This window comes from Diaphorina citri, unplaced genomic scaffold, assembly GCF_000475195.1.
Source record: "Diaphorina citri unplaced genomic scaffold, Diaci psyllid genome assembly version 1.1 scaffold2178, whole genome shotgun sequence".
Taxonomy (NCBI): Eukaryota; Metazoa; Arthropoda; class Insecta; order Hemiptera; family Psyllidae; genus Diaphorina; species Diaphorina citri.
Window position 1 is genome coordinate 24,504 of NW_007379603.1, and position 18,184 is coordinate 42,687.

Genomic DNA, 18,184 nt, shown 5'->3' on the forward strand with positions numbered 1-18,184 from the left:
CTCCCTCTCTCTCTCTCTCTCTCCCCCTCTCTCTCTCTCTCTCTCTCTCTCTCTCTCTCTCTCTCTCTCTCTCTCTCTCTCTCTATCTTTCTTGCTCTCTCTCTTGTAATTGTAATAATTATTGTATTGTAATACATTAGATTATTGTATTGTAATACATAGAAAATATTGTAATAATTTCTATGTCAAATAAAGTACCTAAATCAATCAATAAATCAATCAATCAATCTCTCTCTCTCTAAAACTACGGTCATCGAAAAATCCCTTCTTTTTTTTTCACTTTGCCAATTCATTTCCATTTTTACCAGGTAGGTACATTATATTTGTTCAGCAAACAAAAACTCTTCCTTTTCTGGACTGTTACAGGAGGTGCAGTGTTCAAACCTACAGTTATACACACACGAGAGAGAGAGAGAAAGAGAGAGAGAGAAAGAGAGAGAGAGAGAGAGAAAAAAAAATAGGTTGCTACCACCCTGTATATTTTAACGCAATATACCTATCTCAAATAGGATGAACCCGATTGCATGCGTTTAGCCTATCCAGTATCCAACTGTTATCAGATCAGATACGAGGTCTTCGTTTTGGACTGACCTTAGGCCAGCCATTCACTATCAGGTAGACCTGACAGGCGGACCTGATCAGGTGTACCTGTCTGGCCTACCTAATAGTGAGTTTCTGGGCCTTAGTCTTTCGGACTTTTAGATTCGTTGTGTGCTTCTTTGTAGGGAATTTCATCGAGGTCATCTAGAATGAATTCAGCATCTTTGTCGGCAGCTCGGCAGTATACCTAAACGGAATTATATCGGAATACCTAGTAGGTACACTGGGCAGTATAATCAGATTAAGAAATATTAGGGAACAGTCTTGTCAAATTTCTTTGCAGGGAAGCAGCGTTAAATTTTGCTCCTGAATAAGTCAAGTTTTGCAGTGGTTTGAGAGTGAATTCTGAGAGAGTGATTTATAATTTTATATGTAAACATTAAAATTCTTGTGCTGAGGAGCTGAGGTCACTTTAGTATTTTAACTCAATGGTGTAGGTACGATCTTTATGACCTACGAAGTTGACTGTTTTATTTATTTATTTACAACCTCTTACTGTCAAGAGGCTCTTAGTTTCACCACAAATAATTAATTACTTAGATTAGAACTTTTATGACAAAAATACCTAAATGATTTTGACTTACAAAAATTTAAATTTTACCAATAAAAACACTAGAAATCTCCCTGGATTTTCGATTTTCAAAAAGGAGATCTATTTTCAGCTCCTTTACGAACATATTAAAATATTGATAGCTATAACCAAATAAAAATACACTAGATATGTTCTTCAATTTCAGAAAAGAATTGATTAAAAAAATCAATCAGCATTGTCATAATCATAAATTTCATCAAAGACATCATAAATTTTATTTTGTTCATTTCACTTTTTTTTTTTCAATTCATCCTACCAAGATTGGCTCATTCGGGTCAGCCAAATCTTCAAATGGACCTAGAAGCCTGCACCTATCATGTTCCATTTTAATTGAATGGTCTTCTTTATGACAGCAATAGGGCTTAACATGTTTTAGTCTGTATTTCAGCAATGGGCTTACATGAGTACAATTCTAGTCATAGTATTAGTCATGTTGGAATCCTGCTGTTACTATTACAGGGTGTGTTGAAAAACAGAGTCAAGTTCCCAAAATAAGTAAACAAAAGTGTTCAAATGAACCACTTTCAGCTTCTCATTTTATGAATCGAAAAAATGTGGTACTTTTGGCACATCCACTAAAATTATGATCCCCTCTTTCTTCTCTCCCTCTCTCTTTCTTCTCTCTCTCTCTCTCTCTCTCTCTCTCTCTCTCTCTCTCTCTCTCTTTCTCTCTGTCTCTTTCTCTCTCTCTTTCTTTCTCTCTCTCTAAAACTTCCTTCTTTTTTTTTCAATGTGCCAATTCATTTCCATTTTTACCAGGTAGGTACATTATATTTGTTCAGCAAACAAAAACTCTTCCTTTTCTGGACTGTTACAGGAGGTGCAGTGTTCAAACCTACAGCTACACACACGAGAAAGAGATAGATAGAGAGAGAGAGATAGAGAGAGAGAGAGAGAGAGAGAGATAGAGAGAGAGAGATAGAGAGAGAGAGAGAGAGAGAGAAATAGGTTGCTACCACCCTGTATATTTTAACGCAATATACCTATCTCAAATAGGATGAGCCCGATTGCATGCGTTTAGCCTATCCAACTGTTATCAGATCAGATATGAGGTCTTGGTTTTGGATTGACCTTAGGCCAGCCATTCACTATCAGGTAGACCTGACAGGCGGACCTGAAAAGATCCGCCTGTTAGGTCTACCTGATACCTGATGAGCACACACACTATCAGGTAGACCTGACAGGCGGACCTCATCAGGTGTACCTGTCTGGCCTAACTGATAGTGAGTTTCTGGGCCTTAGTCTTTCGGACTTTTAGATTCGTTGTGTGCTTCTTTGTTGGGAATTTCATCGTGGTCATCTAGACTGAATTCAGCGATCTTTGTCGGCAGTATGATTGGAATTATATCGGAACAGTATAATGGGCAGTATAATCAGATTATAAGAAATATTAGGGAACTTTTTTTAGAAGGGAAAAGCAATAGGTGTTATGTAAATGAGTTCTCAAAGTAACAAGATCTGGATGTGTTAATTGCCTACAGACTTGTGTTAAGTTTAAACAAAAAAATACCTACAAAAAATAGAATTCTTCTATGGTGTAAAAAAAGGAACTTCTTACCGGAGTAAAAAAAAAAAAAAACAGATTCTAATTCTATCACCTTCATAATAATCTATCCATAAGCGAGATACAGGTTGATATAATTATTATAATTGATGCCGAAATCCACTTACCTATACATAATCTATTGATCACATTTGTGATTTGTCTTACTGTTACTGATCTGAGACATTGAATATTTGTATGTTTGTATAGAAACGTAGGGCTCACATTCTATTTTATTTTTTTCGAAATTGAGTTTGGACTGTAGCCTCGTGAGGATAAATGAGTAGCAATCAGTGATGTCCGTCAGCGGCATTGCAGGTGCCGGAAAATTGTTGATTTTGGGCAAAATGATATGGTGGAAAATTGAAAGTGGTAACCACAAAACATGTGACATATTTAAGTAGGTAGGTACTTTACACGAAAAAATCTAGATATTTATTTAAATTTACAAATTATAAGATTTACGAATATTTAATTAAAGACACAGACAGATAAGACTCATGCTATGTCAAAAATCTATTATGAACCAATAATGCGAAAAAAGTGGCAATTCGGGTACAAATTATGAAATCAAAATCTTGAATTCCAACGTTTATTCAGCAAAATTTCGTACCTATAAATTAGTATAAAATTATAATTATAGATAGCTATCTACAGGTAAGAAATACCATAAGAAGGGTTCAAATGTACGTAGGCATCTTCGTGACTAAGACTAATAAAATTACGCCTCTATTAGTACATAGTTCTAGCTCAGGTAGCTCAGGGACGCAACTCGGATGATAAATTTTAGAAATGGGACCCAAATCGGACGGACGCAACTCGGATATCACAGTCGGGACTCAAGTCAGACCCCCCCCTCTATTGGGTATACTGCTAAGAGTTTTTTTTTATGGACAGAGGATTCCAGAACAAATTTTCGGTGTTTTTGCCAAAAATAAAGAATAAATAACACCGTGGACAGTAATTTTATTTATATTTATTCCAAAATCACTGACCTCTGAAGTTCGTGCGTGATTGGTCGTTTGGTCAATACTTGGGCGAAAAGATAAATTATGTAAACTATTACGAAAAAGATGTTTTTTAACCTTCAACAATTTCTCGAACAAGAACATTTTACCAATACCAAGCTGGGTCCGTCCCTCCGGGAATTTTTTTAGCCCGTACCTAGTTAACACCGTGACCAATAATTTATACCTATTTATTTATTCCAAAATCACTGACCACTGGAATTAAGCAACTTCGTGCGTGATTGGTAATATCTTGGTCCTCTTATTTCGATTGGTCAATACTTGGGCGAAAAGATAAATTATGTAAACTATTACGAAAAAGATGTTTTTTAACCTTCAACAATTTCTCGAACAAGAACATTACTTATACTCGTATGTTTTATCTTACTTTTTTTATGCATATTTTTACTACTAGATTAACTAGACAGTTATAATTGGGTTTCAGAAATTGTGAAATAGATTCAGCTTTAGATTTCTTTAGAATCTAGATCCAACTTCAAATCTTTGGATCTTCAAGGACCAGAGTTAGTTTGGAGGGTAGCGTATCTACCTTGTAAGCTCGTCACGGGTTCCTCCTTAGAACATCAAGCCATTAGCTTTTTTTTCCAACCCATTCATTTTAGCAAAAAAAAGCTTGTCCATCTGTTTGTATTCTGTATGTTATAGGGAATATAGGGTATTGTACATACATAATATATTGCATGTAGGATTGTAGGGTATAATTACATTCTGACTTACTCTGTAATAGATTGCTTCAGGGTGCTAATATAACTTCAGATCTACTATAATAATAGTACTACTTACTTACCTACCTAGGGATTATACTCTCATAAATCTCATAATTGTTATAGCTATTAAACTTATAATATGTACTAGGTTACAAGAACTGGTTACCTATTTAATTATGTGTGGGATGCTCGACCAATTGAATGACCAACTAAATGAAATGAGACTAATTTAATTTCATAATTTGTGTTAAATTATTGTCTGAATTTTCTGCCAAATAGATGCTATAACTGTGAAATCACTTTCCTTGATGATGACAAAACTTAAAAAAAAGCTTTATATGAAATTTAAATTCGTCACAGCACCTTCTCTCTCTCTCTCTCTCTCTCTCTCTATAAAAAACTCACATGTCAGTTTATTTGGGTAACTGGTAACATCACTAATAGGAGTTTTGATTTTGGTTGTATAGTTTGTTCAGGTCAAATAATCTGGAACAAACAGACGAAATGAAAGGATTAGATAATAGATAAGAATCTGACTAGTTCCGTTGACATTAAAGTCACTCAAGATTACAAGATTATCTAGTTTTATTGACATTCAGGCCATTCAAGATTCCCTAGTTTTTATGAACGTCTTCTATCTAGGCCCATGTCCCAAATTTATTAGCTTCTAAAAATATAGCATAGGACATGTTCTACATATGTCATATATGGAGCCCACTCAATTTTATTTGTGCCAGATAAACAAAATGCACTGAAACTCATTTTAATCCAGGCGCTACTGCCGAAAACGTTGCCTGATGCCGACCTCAAATGAAATTAGGGAAATGGCAAAGTGAAAGAAGAAGGTACTGATAGATTCTGACGTGACTCTGTGAAGATTCATCTTGAAAAGAAGAACACCAGTTATACACTTCAGAGTTGGATGAGTATAAAGAAGATTGCTGACGAAAACTTGTGTGTAGCGGGGACGAAACTTTCAAAAGATTTTTTTTTTCTGCGAAAAGGGCTTTAATACATAGTAAGATTTTCACATACTGAGCTCTTCCATGAGCTCTTCCATCCAACCGGAAAGTTTTGAGAACCGCTGCTATTGGCAACTGCTGAAAATAACACAAATATCACAAACCTGTTCGTTTTAATGTAAACATAATCTTATCAAGATTCAAGAATGCAATCATCTGAAATTCTGAATTCATTAGAAGATTCTAGAGCTAGACCATGATTGTAGAAGTAGAAACATAGGGTCTATACACTCTACAGTGTCTACTCCATCTACTTTTGGCCATGCCATCTACAGTATTATGTTACATGTTACGAAATAGGTGACAGGTCTGCTCAGAGTGTTAAGAGGTCATTGCAGTCCATTTGTTCACTTTAGTGCATAAAAAATAGCAGATGTTTTCCAATTCCAAGACATGGAATTCTTGAATTCTCGACCCATCTACTAACGTATTGGCCTACATTTCAGACGAGAATGTACATATTATTCGGTCCATTGTGGTAAAGCTCTACACGAAACAGCTGAAAAAAGGCATCAGCTTTTGCAGAATTTCATCCCACTTCCCCGTTCGCCCTGTCCCTAACCCTTTGCCAGGACCCTGTCACCAGCCAAACCTCCCATCTTCTGTTTCAGGGTCCTCATCTACGTGCCCCGCAAGTCCCGTCAGGTGCATCACCACCATCACCATCAGCCCCTCGTGGTCCTGGTCGACCCTCGCCTCCCGCCCCCAAGCCACGCCCCTCAGCACTACCACTCCCACTATCCTGGCCCGTCCGTGTTCCGTCAGCGCATCGAGGTTGCGCCATCCATGCATCACGGGGCTGCAGCGCCGGTGATACATCACCACCACGGGCCGATCATTTCCCCTGTAGGGCTTTACAAGGCGGCGAAGGGAGAGTACCACTCGCCCCATGAGTATGACTCCCACGAGCACCACAGTACAGCGCCCGGAGCGGACTATGGGTACGCGGGGGAGTATGATCATAGAGAGTCCATGTCGTACCCTAGGATCATCAACATTGGGACGTCGGGAATAGGACCTTCTGGACCGGGCGGGCATCATACGAGAATTCGGTCACGATTGGTGTATCTGTGACAGCAGGAGTAAGCTTGGAATGAGTTATTGTGGTGTCTTCTTGGAATGAGTTATAGTAGTGTTTTTATTTTCGGAATAAAATACGAGTAGTCGGAGTGACCCTTCTTGGAATTATAGATCAAAGTATTTTTGGGGCTTAGAATCTGACCAGAGCACAATAATTCCGGCGCGAACGACATAAGAGGGTTAAAGCGCCTGATAGGAGTGACGGGAAAGAAAAGCAGATTATTAAAAGGAGAGAATAAATTATGTACACGCAAACGACCTTCCTAAAAGTGTTAAAGCACCTAATTCGGAAAAAGCAGATTAATTATTCAACTTATTAAGATCTAAGTACAAGAAAGTTCAGCGCGAACGACATAAGAGGGTTAAAGCGCCTGATAGGAGTGACGGGAAAGAAAAGCAGAACGAACGACCTTCCTAAAAGTGTTACAGCACCCAATTCGAAAAAAAGCAGATTAATTATTCAATTTATTAAGATCTAAGTACAAGAAAGTTCAGCGCGAACGACATAAGAGGGTTAAAGCGCCTGATAGGAGTGACGGGAAAGAAAAGCAGATTATTAAAAGGAGAGAATAAATTATGTACTTTGTTTTAAGGACAGAATTTATGGACGATTGCGTGATGCTTTGAAAGTTTTGAAACGAGATGATATACGTGATCGAGCAATCCGGTCAAATGACCAAATCCGATGATAGATGATTCTAGGCCAGATGCCTCCAACCTTTCGAAATAACGAAGAGTTCTTCACTACTTCAAAGCTATAGTTCCCATTTTGCAATGCGATTGATTTGACCTACATGAAGAGGCGTCATCGACCTTGAGACTGTTCACACAATTTTGGCAAAAACTTGACCGTTTGTAACGTCTCGAATTGGAATGAGTACGATGTACTCTAATCAGAACATTGCAAAGAGGAACACACAAGAACAAGTTCGGAAAGAATTAGACGGAGGGCTGATAACTGAGCAGAATATTCTAGATAAAGTTGAGCTTCTGGTTATAAATATGTTACTGTACCAGTAGTACTCTATGTACATATCTGGAGTTAATTGTGAACTGATATCATTGTCCCATTTGTACCAGAGGGCATTGTATTTACTCATGTTAGATAATGGCTATGGAGGATTGCGTGATCTTTTGAAAGTTTTGAAACGAGATGATATACGTGATCGAACAATCCGGTCAAATGACCAAATCCGATAATAGATGATTCTAGGCCAGATTCCTCCAACCTTTCGAAATAACGAAGAGTTCTTCACTACTTCAAAGCTTACGATTTCGCAATGCGATTGATTTGACCAACATGAAGAGGCGTCCTCGACCTTGAGACTGTTCACACAATTTTGGCAAAAACTTGACCGTTTGTAACGTCTCGAATTAGAATGAGTACGATGTACTCTAATCAGAACATTGCAAAGAGGAACACACAAGAACAAGTTCGGAAAGAATTAGACGGAGGGCTGATAACCGAGCAGAATATTCTAGATAAAGTTGAGCTTCTGGTTATAAATATGTTACTGTACCAGTAGTACACTATGTACATATCTGGAGTTAATTGTGAACTGATATCATTGTCCCATTTGTACCAGAGGGCATTGTATTTACTCATGTTATAAATATGTTACTGTAACAGTAGTACACTATGTACATATCTGGAGTTAATTGTGAACTGATATCATTGTCCCATTTGTACCAGAGGGCATTGTATTTACTCATGTTAGATAATGGTATTGTTGGTAGATTTGTAATACTTGAATGTATTTTTTTTTTTCTTTTTTTTTAATTTAAACTATTTCGCCCAATGTGTTTAGGATAACTTTCATTTAGTTCACCATACTATATTAGATATTCTATCGATGTATGTAAACTCGTAAATTCGGACACTGCGGACCTTTTCCTTTTAATTTTTGAAAAACGTTAAGGATGAATTTTGAGATTATTGAACTTTAAGTTTCCATATTCCATAAGTTATCTCTTATCATCAGAATGATAAATTAATTTAGTTAATGACATCGTAGATGACATTTCACTGTAAAAAAGACATTGAAAATAAGGATAACAAAGCGGTTTTTTAGAAAAAGAAACAAGAGAAGAAGTTTGTATTTATGTACAAAAGAGAAAGAGACAGCACGAGAAAATATAACAGAGGCATTCTTAGTTACATATAAAAGACGTTAAGGATGAATTTTGAGATTATTGAACTTTCTTTTAAGTTTCCATATTCCATAAGTTATCTCTTATCATCAGAATGATAAATTAATTTGGTTAATGACATCGTAGATGACATTTCACTGTAAAAAAGAATTTGAAAATAAGCATAACAAAGCGGTTTTTTAGAAAAAGGAACAAGAGAAGAAGTTTGTATTTATGTACAAAAGAGAAAGAGACAGCACGAGAAAATATAACAGAGGCATTCTTAGTTACATATAAAAAACTATGTACATAACTAAAAAAAAAACAAAACATGGTAACAATAAAGTCTTTGTAAAAAAGAGAACAAGAGTGAACGGAAAACTGTTGTAGAAATTCATCCACAAAGTTTTCCTATGCATGGCAGACATAGAATACAAGATATAAGAGATCTAAATGAGAAAAAGTAAAAATATGGTAAGCAAAATCTGTGTAAATCAGAGATTGTGAGCAAAAATCAAGAGGGAAGTTTCAATAATTTTGAGGTTTTGAGCGGGAAAACCCTCGAATAATGATCCAATTATTTGAGAGCTTTAAAATTCTGTAAATCAGAGATTGTGAGCGAAAATCAAGAGGGAAGTTTCAATAATTTTGAGGTTTTGAGCGGGAAAACCCTCGAATAATGATCCAATTATTTGAGAGCTTTAAAATTGACTAGATTCAAAACTTAATGGAGTGAAATTTGGTGAAATGGGATACCTAAGTTTCCAGTGATGTATAACTGTAAGCCTTCGTAGATATGTAAGTTTCAATTGTGTTCTAATGAATGATTCAAATAAATGTGACTTTGTTTATGGAATTGTGTTTTCTTTTAGCTTAGGAACAAAATGAATGCATATCTTTTTTTCGTGCATATCTTTCTTCTTTGGATGCATATCTGACTATGCGCTACGGATATTAGAAATTATTGTACTTGTACCTATCAAATTTATTTTGATTTTGTTTATGATTATATTGATTACTTTTGCAAACTAGTGTCTCAGGTTTGGACTTTGACTCTATGGTAGGAGGAATATACTATATAGAGTCACAAAATTCTTCTTATTCTTGCTAATTTCTTGTTCTTTCTATTTTTCTCTCTCTCCTTCTTCTTCTTCTTCGTCGTCGTCCTGGACCTCTTTTGCTGGGTACCTACCTTTTCCGCATTGCATGTTTGGTTGTAGAGGACAATCCATTGATCCATTCTTTTTATTGGTTCTTATTATGTGTCCCTAACATCTCTCATTGAATTACTTGTATGCTTCTCCCAGCGGAGTTCTGGATAGCGGGGTTCTACTGAATCCATTAATGTCTTTTCCAACCTCTTCTACAGCCAGCAGCTAGTCACTCTTCATAGCTATACCTACCTACATATAGTAACCATAAAAATGTATAGGAAAGTAGGGATGATGATATTTTGCTAAGATTGTTGGTCAAGGCGCTCGCCTGGTAAACAGGAGGGCGTGGGTTCAATCCCAGCCGAGGTATGGAATTTTATCCTCAAAATAATTTGAGAATTTTTTCTTCTTCTTCGTCGTCATCGTCCTGGACCTCTTTTGCTGGGTCCTTTTCCGCATTGCATGTTTGGTTCTACAGGACAATCAATTCTTTTTATAGGTTCTTATTATGTGTCCCTAACATCTCTCAAATACTTGTATGCTTCTCCTAGCGGAGTTCTGGATAGCGGGGTTCTACTGAATCCATTAATGTCTTTTCCAACCTCTTTTACAGCTAGCAGCTAGTCACTCTTCATAGCTACCTACCTACATATAGTAACCATAAAAATGTATAGGAAAGTAGGGATGATGATATTTTGCCAAGATTGTTGGTCTTTTTTCTTTCCTTCTCCTATAGAAAGGAAAGTATTTCAGTACGCATTAATACAATATTATAAATTATGTATAACATGAATTTATTCCAGAGGCACAGAAGAGGTTCATAAGTTCATTGATGTGTGGACTGTGGTTCAGTGGATCAACTTAGCTAACCTTTCCTTACTTGCTCTTCCTCGAGTCTCAAACTTAAATAGGTAAATTCCTATTTGCCCTTATCTTAGCTAGAACTAATCTAGACCAGCCAGCCTTGTAAGCGCTAGGCCGCGGATTCGATTCCCGCCCGGGGCGGATTTTATCCTGATCGGATAATGTTCGTTCTCGGAACGGCTGGCTTTCTCCTATCCTGTCTTCCTTCTCTCTGTGATTTCGGGACGATAAGACCATAGCAGTTGCAGTTCCCTCTGTCAAACCCCCTAAAAAAAAAATCTAGACCTGATTTAGATATTATTTACATTTACTTTTTTATCCTTTCCAAACACCAAGTTCTAAAAGCCCGTCGTAAATGTGTACCTTGTAGTCATAAAGACCCAGTGTCCAAAATATTGGACATTGTGCCTATAAGCCTACAAAACCCAAAAAGCTCTGGTACTGGTAACTAGGTAGGTAAGAACTAGGAGTCACTTACACAGACAAACCTAATCTAATCATTCCAATCAGACAGATAATTGGTATATTAGATTCCGCACCTATGCAATTACAAATTACCGCCAAGTAAATAACAAGGTAGCAAGAAAATGAACAGATAAGGTATCTATTTAGAACATAATTATTTCATTATGTAGGTAAGAATTCGAAAGTCAAAGGTTGGAAAAACATAGTTGTGAGACGGTTTTTGGATCCCCATGGGCCCGTGGCTAGTTAAAGTAACTATGTATTGTATATCTAGTTATTAAAGTAACTATGTATATCTAGTTATTAAAGTAACTATGTATATCTAGTATCTACTCATTAAGAGCTAAGCATGGGAACATATCTAAAAGTAGATAAACTTGCGATGGCCAACAGAGCTAGTTTGTTGCGAAAAAGAATAAATTAATTAAAAAAAAAAAAAAAATGCTTATGAAAAAGATTCGGAAATGAAATTAGGGAAATGGCAAAGTGAAAGATGAAGGTACTGATAGATTCTAACGTGACTCTGTGAAGATTCATCTTGAAAAGAAGAACACCAGATATACACTTCAGAGTTGGATGAGTATAAAGAAGATTACTGACGAAAACGTGTGCGAACACTCACCTATTTGTCCCATTCCCAGCCGCTGCCGTGGGAGGAGTAGGATGGCTCGTAGTGATGTCCGTAGCTGTGGTGGTCTTCGTAGTCATGATGGTGGACGTAGACCTTCTCCTTGATGTACACCGGGACGTGGACCTTGTGCTCCTTGTAGACGGTGTGGTGGTAGGATGGAACGTGGATCACGTGGTGAACACTGAAAGAAAAATGATGAGATTAGAGTTAGTCGAAAACAAGCAATGCGATGATGTGTTTTCATTTTGATATTGGTCAAAGGATTGTGTAAGATCAGAGAAACCGGCGATTATGTGTTTTAATTGTGACAAAATCGGTTCCAAGTCTCGACCAAATTGAATTTAATTTGCTTGTTATCTATTTTTTTTTTTTTTTTTTTTTAAAAAACTTTTTTTTTTTTTTTAACTTTTTATCATGACGAAAAATGACGAGGAAGATTAGAGTCATTCGAAATCAAGCGATGCGAAGATGTGTTTTCATTTTGACATTGGTCAAAGGATTGCGGAAGATCAGAGAAATCAGAGATTATGTGTTTTAATTGTGACAAAGTCGGTTCTAAGTCTCGACCAAATTGAATTTAATTTGCTTGTTATCTATGTTTGTATAAATCTTTGTTTCTTGTACCATAAATCCTGAATGTTTGGTCCGATTTTGATAGAATTTGTCAAAAATGTTCAACACAAATAATTTGGTCACAACACAAACAAATACATAGGTAGTTCACTGAACTAGTAGTAACTATAGGTCACAGTTTGACCGTCAAACCTAACAGCTGTGAACTTACTGGCTTGGTCCCTTGAAGAAGCTTGGTTCTGGAACTGGGCTGCTGTTTACGAGGGCGACGGCGGCCACAACGAAGGCGAACTGAAAGCAGAAAACACCAGGATATGCTCAGACAAATGTTTCATGAGAGGGTAATTCCTACTAATTAATGAGAGAAGATAAAGTTCTGAAGAATCTGAAGTTCTGATACTATGGAATTGTAATTTTGAAGAAAATAAAATCGTGATAGTTAGGTAGGTACCTATTGAAAGACATGAATGACATATCAATCAGAACATAACTGGTAGGTAACTAGTCATTGCTTGAATGACAAACTATACGAGTAGTGCTGAAGAAATGAACATCATAATATTGAAGAATGACATATCAATGCTGAAAGACTGAACCATCTCAAGTTGAAGAGAAGATAAAGTTCTGAAGAATCTGAAGTTCTGATACTATGGAATTGTAATTTTGAAGAAAATAAAATCATGATAGTCAGGTAGGTATCTATTGAAAGACATGAATGACATATCAATCAGAACATAACTGGTAACTAGTCATTGCTTGAATGACAAACTATACGAGTAGTGCTGAAGAAATGAACATCATAATATTGAATGGCATATCAATGCTGAAAGACTGAACCATCTCAAGTTGAAGGAAATAACAATAAGGACAAATGAAGACTTGAAGAATAAGGGTGATAAAAATGGTGATGAGTTTGATGCAACAATAAAAAACAATGTCACACAAATGCGACAAAGTATTCAGGAAGATAAAGTTCTGAAGAATCTGAAGTTCTGATACAATTGTAATTTTGAAGAAAATAAAATCATGATAGGTAGATACCTATTGAAAGACATGAATGACATATCAATCAGAACATAACTGGTAACTAGTCATTGCTTGAATGACAGACTATACGAGTAGTGCTGAAGAAATGAACATCATAATATTGAAGAATGACATATCAATGCTGAAAGACTGAACCATCTCAAGTTGAAGGGAATAATAATAAGGACAAATGAAGACTTGACACAAGACTTGAAGAATAAGGGTGATAAAAATGGTGATGAGTTTGATGCAACAATAAAAAACAATGTCACACAAATGCGACAAAGTATTCACCTCAATGGAACAAGAATATTGCCAAGAATAGAACATAAAGACATTCGCACGTACACCATAATGGTGAATATAGTAGACAAGATAAATTGATGCCAATAGTAATAAAAAATTGCACCTTGATGGGTTTGCTGATAAATTACCAATCTCATTTACATGCGACATGAACATTGAATGAATACTGGTAACTAGATAGGTAAGAACTAGGAGTCACTTACACAGACAAACCTAATCTAATCATTCCAATCAGACAGATAATTGGTATATTAGATTCCGCACCTAGGTAAGAATAGCGAGAAAAGTGTTGCAACAAAATCATTTAAGATGATCCAAATAGGATGTTATGACATAGTGAACAATTTCTAAGATGGGTAATATGACAGGATGTATTTAAGGATGTACTTGTAAAGGATGTCGTACCACTTTTGAAATTTTTACACACTTTACTAAATGAAAGATTGACAGGATGTATTTAAGGATGTACTTGTAAAGGATGTCGTACCACTTTTGAAATTTTTACACACTTTACTAAATGAAAGATTTAACATTATGTAACTTGTAGGAACGTACCTACATACCTAACGGAGTACATGTAGGTCTACCCCCTTTCTTATCAGATAACATCAGATCATAACCCCTCTGTTATCAGATAACCCCTTTCTTCTACCTTGTTTTAAGGACAGAATTTATGTAGGATTGCGTGATCTTTTGAAAGTTTTGAAACGAGATGATATACGTGATTGAGCAATCCGGTCAAATGACCAAATCCGATGATAGATGATTCTAGGCCAGATTCCTCCAACCTTTCGAAATAACGAAGAGTTCTTCACTACTTCAAAGCTATAGTTACCACTTCGCAATGCGATTGATTTGACCAACATGAAGAGGCGTCATCGACCTTGAGACTGTTCACACAATTTTGGCAAAAACTTGACCGTTTGTAACGTCTTGAATTAGAATGAGTAGGAGTACATGTAGGTCTACCCCCTTTCTTATCAGATAACATCAGATCATAACCCCTCTGTTATCAGATAACCCCTGTACTTAGTTTCTTTTTTTGTACTTAGTTTTTTATGATCCTATTAACTTGTTGGGAGACTTGTCAGTTAACTTGATTATTTCTCTGGCATCTCTAAATCATATCTAGTGACCGCACTGCGCACATGTTCTTGTGGCCTAGAGGTATATTTTTTTCTTTATTAAATTGGTTCCTATGATTTTTGAACTTTCCAATTTTTGTATTTGGTTCCTGTATTGTGTTTCTTTCTTGTATTTACAATTTACAATTTGTAACCATGACATAACTTCAACTTTCTGGACTGATTTGTTTTAGAGTGGGAACATTTGGATCATTATTTCTATTGAGATTTTGGACAAAGGTAAACTTTTTTGTTGACATTGAAAATCAGAAATATCAACCTAATGAGAAATTACATATTTTGAACCACATATTTCTTTCGGACCAAGTTAGCTCTTTGAAGACAGGTCTTGGCAATTGACCATGACCAACACTTCTTCTATGTATGTTCCACCTATTTATCCTACCGTGGCTATCTCTAACCTATTCTTAAACATGTGATCAATAGTTGCAAACTTTTGAATCCCGCTGAGGAACACGGTAATGAAATTAATATCTTTTATTGTTTGACAACCAATATAACAAATAAAAAGAGTATACAATATATCTATCGAGTAATGAGTACAATATCGAGTATAGAGTAATTAGATTTGTTTACAGCGAAGAATTGCAGGTCATTTCGTATTCATAACAATAGTAATGAGAATGAGAGTATGACAACCAATATAACAAATAACAAGCTGGGTCCGTCCCTCCGGGAATTTTTTAGCCCGTAGTTTATTCGATCGTGATTAGAGAAAATCAGTACCTATGTACCTATTGTTTGACACCCAATATAACAAATAAAAAGAGTATATATCTATCGAGTAATGAGTACAATATATCTATCGAGTATAGAGTAATTAGATTTGTTTACAGCGAAGAATTGCAGGTCATTTCGTATTCATAACAATAGTAATGAGAATGAGAGTATATATCTACCGAGTAATGTACATTATATCTATCGAGTAATGAGTACAATAACGAGTATAGAGTAATTAGATTTGTTTACAGCGAAGAATTGCAGATCATTTCGTATTCATAACAATAGTAATGAGAATGAGAGTATTTAAATGGCGTCTACCATTATTTCTTGCCAAATAGTTCGATCATGGTATTTTCAATTCAAAATCTAATTTATTTAGGTACACCTCGTTAGCATATTGAACATTGGTTTGTTTACAGATCTAGATTTTAATTTACAATCGATTCAGACAGGGTGTCTGATATGTATTTAAGAATAAAGGCAACTGTTTGTTTAGGGCAAGGTAAAGCTTTTACAAAATGCCACCTTCAAATTACTAATTTTTATGACGTTACTGGGACTCGAACGTAAGTCCTCGGATTACGAGTCCATGTTTTTGTGTCTGAGCTACTGGGACTGTTGGACTGTTCTGTCTAGAATAAGCAGAAGAAAGGCAAATGGTGAGGCAAATGCCGGGGGCATTTTCTACCACACCTGCTTACTGGCGTAAAACTTTGAGTAAAACATATTGAATTTAAAGGATCAATTAGACTATTTGGAAAAGATACTTTGGAATTTTCAATATTTTGGATGATTCTGGGATAATATGGTGTACCAAATCTTCAATTTATTCTATCTATGGAAAGAAATTTGAAATTTCCTATCACCAAATCACTTAGCTCCAAATTTTCCAAGGCACTGTAGTCTATTGCAAAAACACCAATTTTTAAAAACCGTTTTGAATTAGGTAGATGAAAAATTATTTTTATAAAACTCACAGACTTATTGGAAGTAGGAAAAGTTGATATAGGGTTATAAAAGGATAATTAAGAGATCGAGAGAATTTTAGATTAAGCACAAAAAATAAGGTAAATAAACAAGAGACCAATGAAACTTGGTAATAAATATCCAAAAGATCGAAAACTTGAACTGGAAATTTTCCTCTGTTAATTGCAAGAACACCAATTTTTAAAAACCGTTTTGAATTAGGTAGATGAAAAATTATTTTTATAAAAATCACAGACTTATTGGAAGAAGGAAAAGTTGATAAAGGGTTATAAAAGGATAGTTAAGAGATCGAGAGAATTTTAGATTAAGCACAAAAAATAAGGTAAATAAACAAAAGACCAATGAAACTTGGTAATAAATATCCAAAAGATCGAAAACTTGAACTGGAAATTTTCCTCTGTTAAAACAGTTCAGGCAGATGTCATTCAAGAAACTCGCAAAATTAATTAGCACTGAAATGTTTTTTCTATCCAACAGATCGAAATTGATATTCAAGAAACTCGCAAAATTAATTAGCACTGAAATGTTTTTTCTATCCAACAGATCGAAATTGATTGAATTTAATCGAAATTATTTAAATCAGAGAAAGAATAACCACCAGAAATTTTCGAGAGAAACCATGAAAAAATAGAAAATTTAATAAAATATTAAAAGAAAAATTAAAGGAAAATCACTTACACAGACTTGAGAAACTGAGACCATTTTGAAAAAAATTGAAGCACTAGATTGCGGTTAAAGCCACCCATATAGGCGGATATCAATGGCTTTGCCTAGAACTCCATTTATCCTAGATTTATTGCCCCATTTAAATGTCAAACCTGATCATAGTTGATCTGCCTTTTTTGCAACCTTTTTTTTTCTGATCGACCTTTTTTTCCATACGCGTACTTTACGTACATGTCACGCTTGTAAACGCCTCCTTTACGTAAAAACTTGAGAAATAATAATAATAATAATAACAACGAGAAACGAGGATTGCATGCCTCCATGTAAAGTTCTAGATCTAAAACATATGTATTTAGTACACGTTATACATACATAGGCATTTTATTTATTTCTGTATACTTAGAATATGTAATACTATGTATTGTAAGTATGTTTAATAGAATAAATATAAAGTTTTGTACATAGGATCGTGGCGCTGTCATACGGTATGACAAGTAGCAGGGATGTTTTTAGAGACACTGTTTTTATTTATTTTATTTTTATTTGTTTGTTTAGTTATTTATTTATTTCTTTCTTTCTTTGAAAAGGTCTGATAGAGGGAACTGTAACTGCTAAGGTCTTATCGTTCCGAAAGCGAAGAGAGAAGGAAGACAGGATAGGAGAAAGCCAGCCGTTCCGAGAACGAACCTTATCTGTTTAGTATAAAATCCGCCCCGGGCAGGAATAGAACGAGCGATCTAGCGCTTTTTTTTACCTTTGTTCAATGCTCAAATCCTCTAAGACCCAAGTTGTACTCAGTACTCTGTCTACCCTTAGAACCCTGTAAATATTGGTCTATAAATTTACCATTGAAAGAACTAGATTTTATATTATCTAAATAAGTCTAAAAAAAGTCAACTTTTTTGTTTGCCAATTCTTCATTTGCCTTGCAGGTTTGGCCAT

The 18,184-nt window shown here is 35.5% G+C and overlaps 1 protein-coding gene across 1 annotated transcript; it reads right to left on the minus strand.

Moving 5' to 3' along the window:
* Window positions 1-4,880: 4,880 nt before the first annotated feature.
* Window positions 4,881-17,300, minus strand: LOC103518390 (histidine-rich glycoprotein). Its single transcript, XM_008483453.2, has 4 exons — window positions 17,255-17,300; window positions 12,601-12,680; window positions 11,808-11,997; window positions 4,881-4,956 (listed from the first exon to the last, which is right to left on the minus strand). The coding sequence occupies exons 1-3, from the start codon at window positions 17,276-17,278 to the stop codon at window positions 11,808-11,810; spliced, it is 294 nt and encodes a 97-aa protein (XP_008481675.1). The 5' UTR covers window positions 17,279-17,300; the 3' UTR covers window positions 4,881-4,956.
* Between the last annotated feature and the right edge of the window lie 884 nt (window positions 17,301-18,184).

Excerpts from the sequence above, each read along its gene's own strand:
- LOC103518390 (XM_008483453.2), bottom strand. The coding sequence starts at position 17,278 with ATGGTCTCAGTTTCTCAAGTCTGT. Across the intron at positions 12,681-17,254 it reads TCTCAGTTTCTCAAGTCTGT|TTCGCCTTCGTTGTGGCCGC; the intron begins GTAAGTGATTTT and ends TTCTGCTTTCAG. Across the intron at positions 11,998-12,600 it reads TTCTTCAAGGGACCAAGCCA|TGTTCACCACGTGATCCACG; the intron begins GTAAGTTCACAG and ends TTTTTCTTTCAG.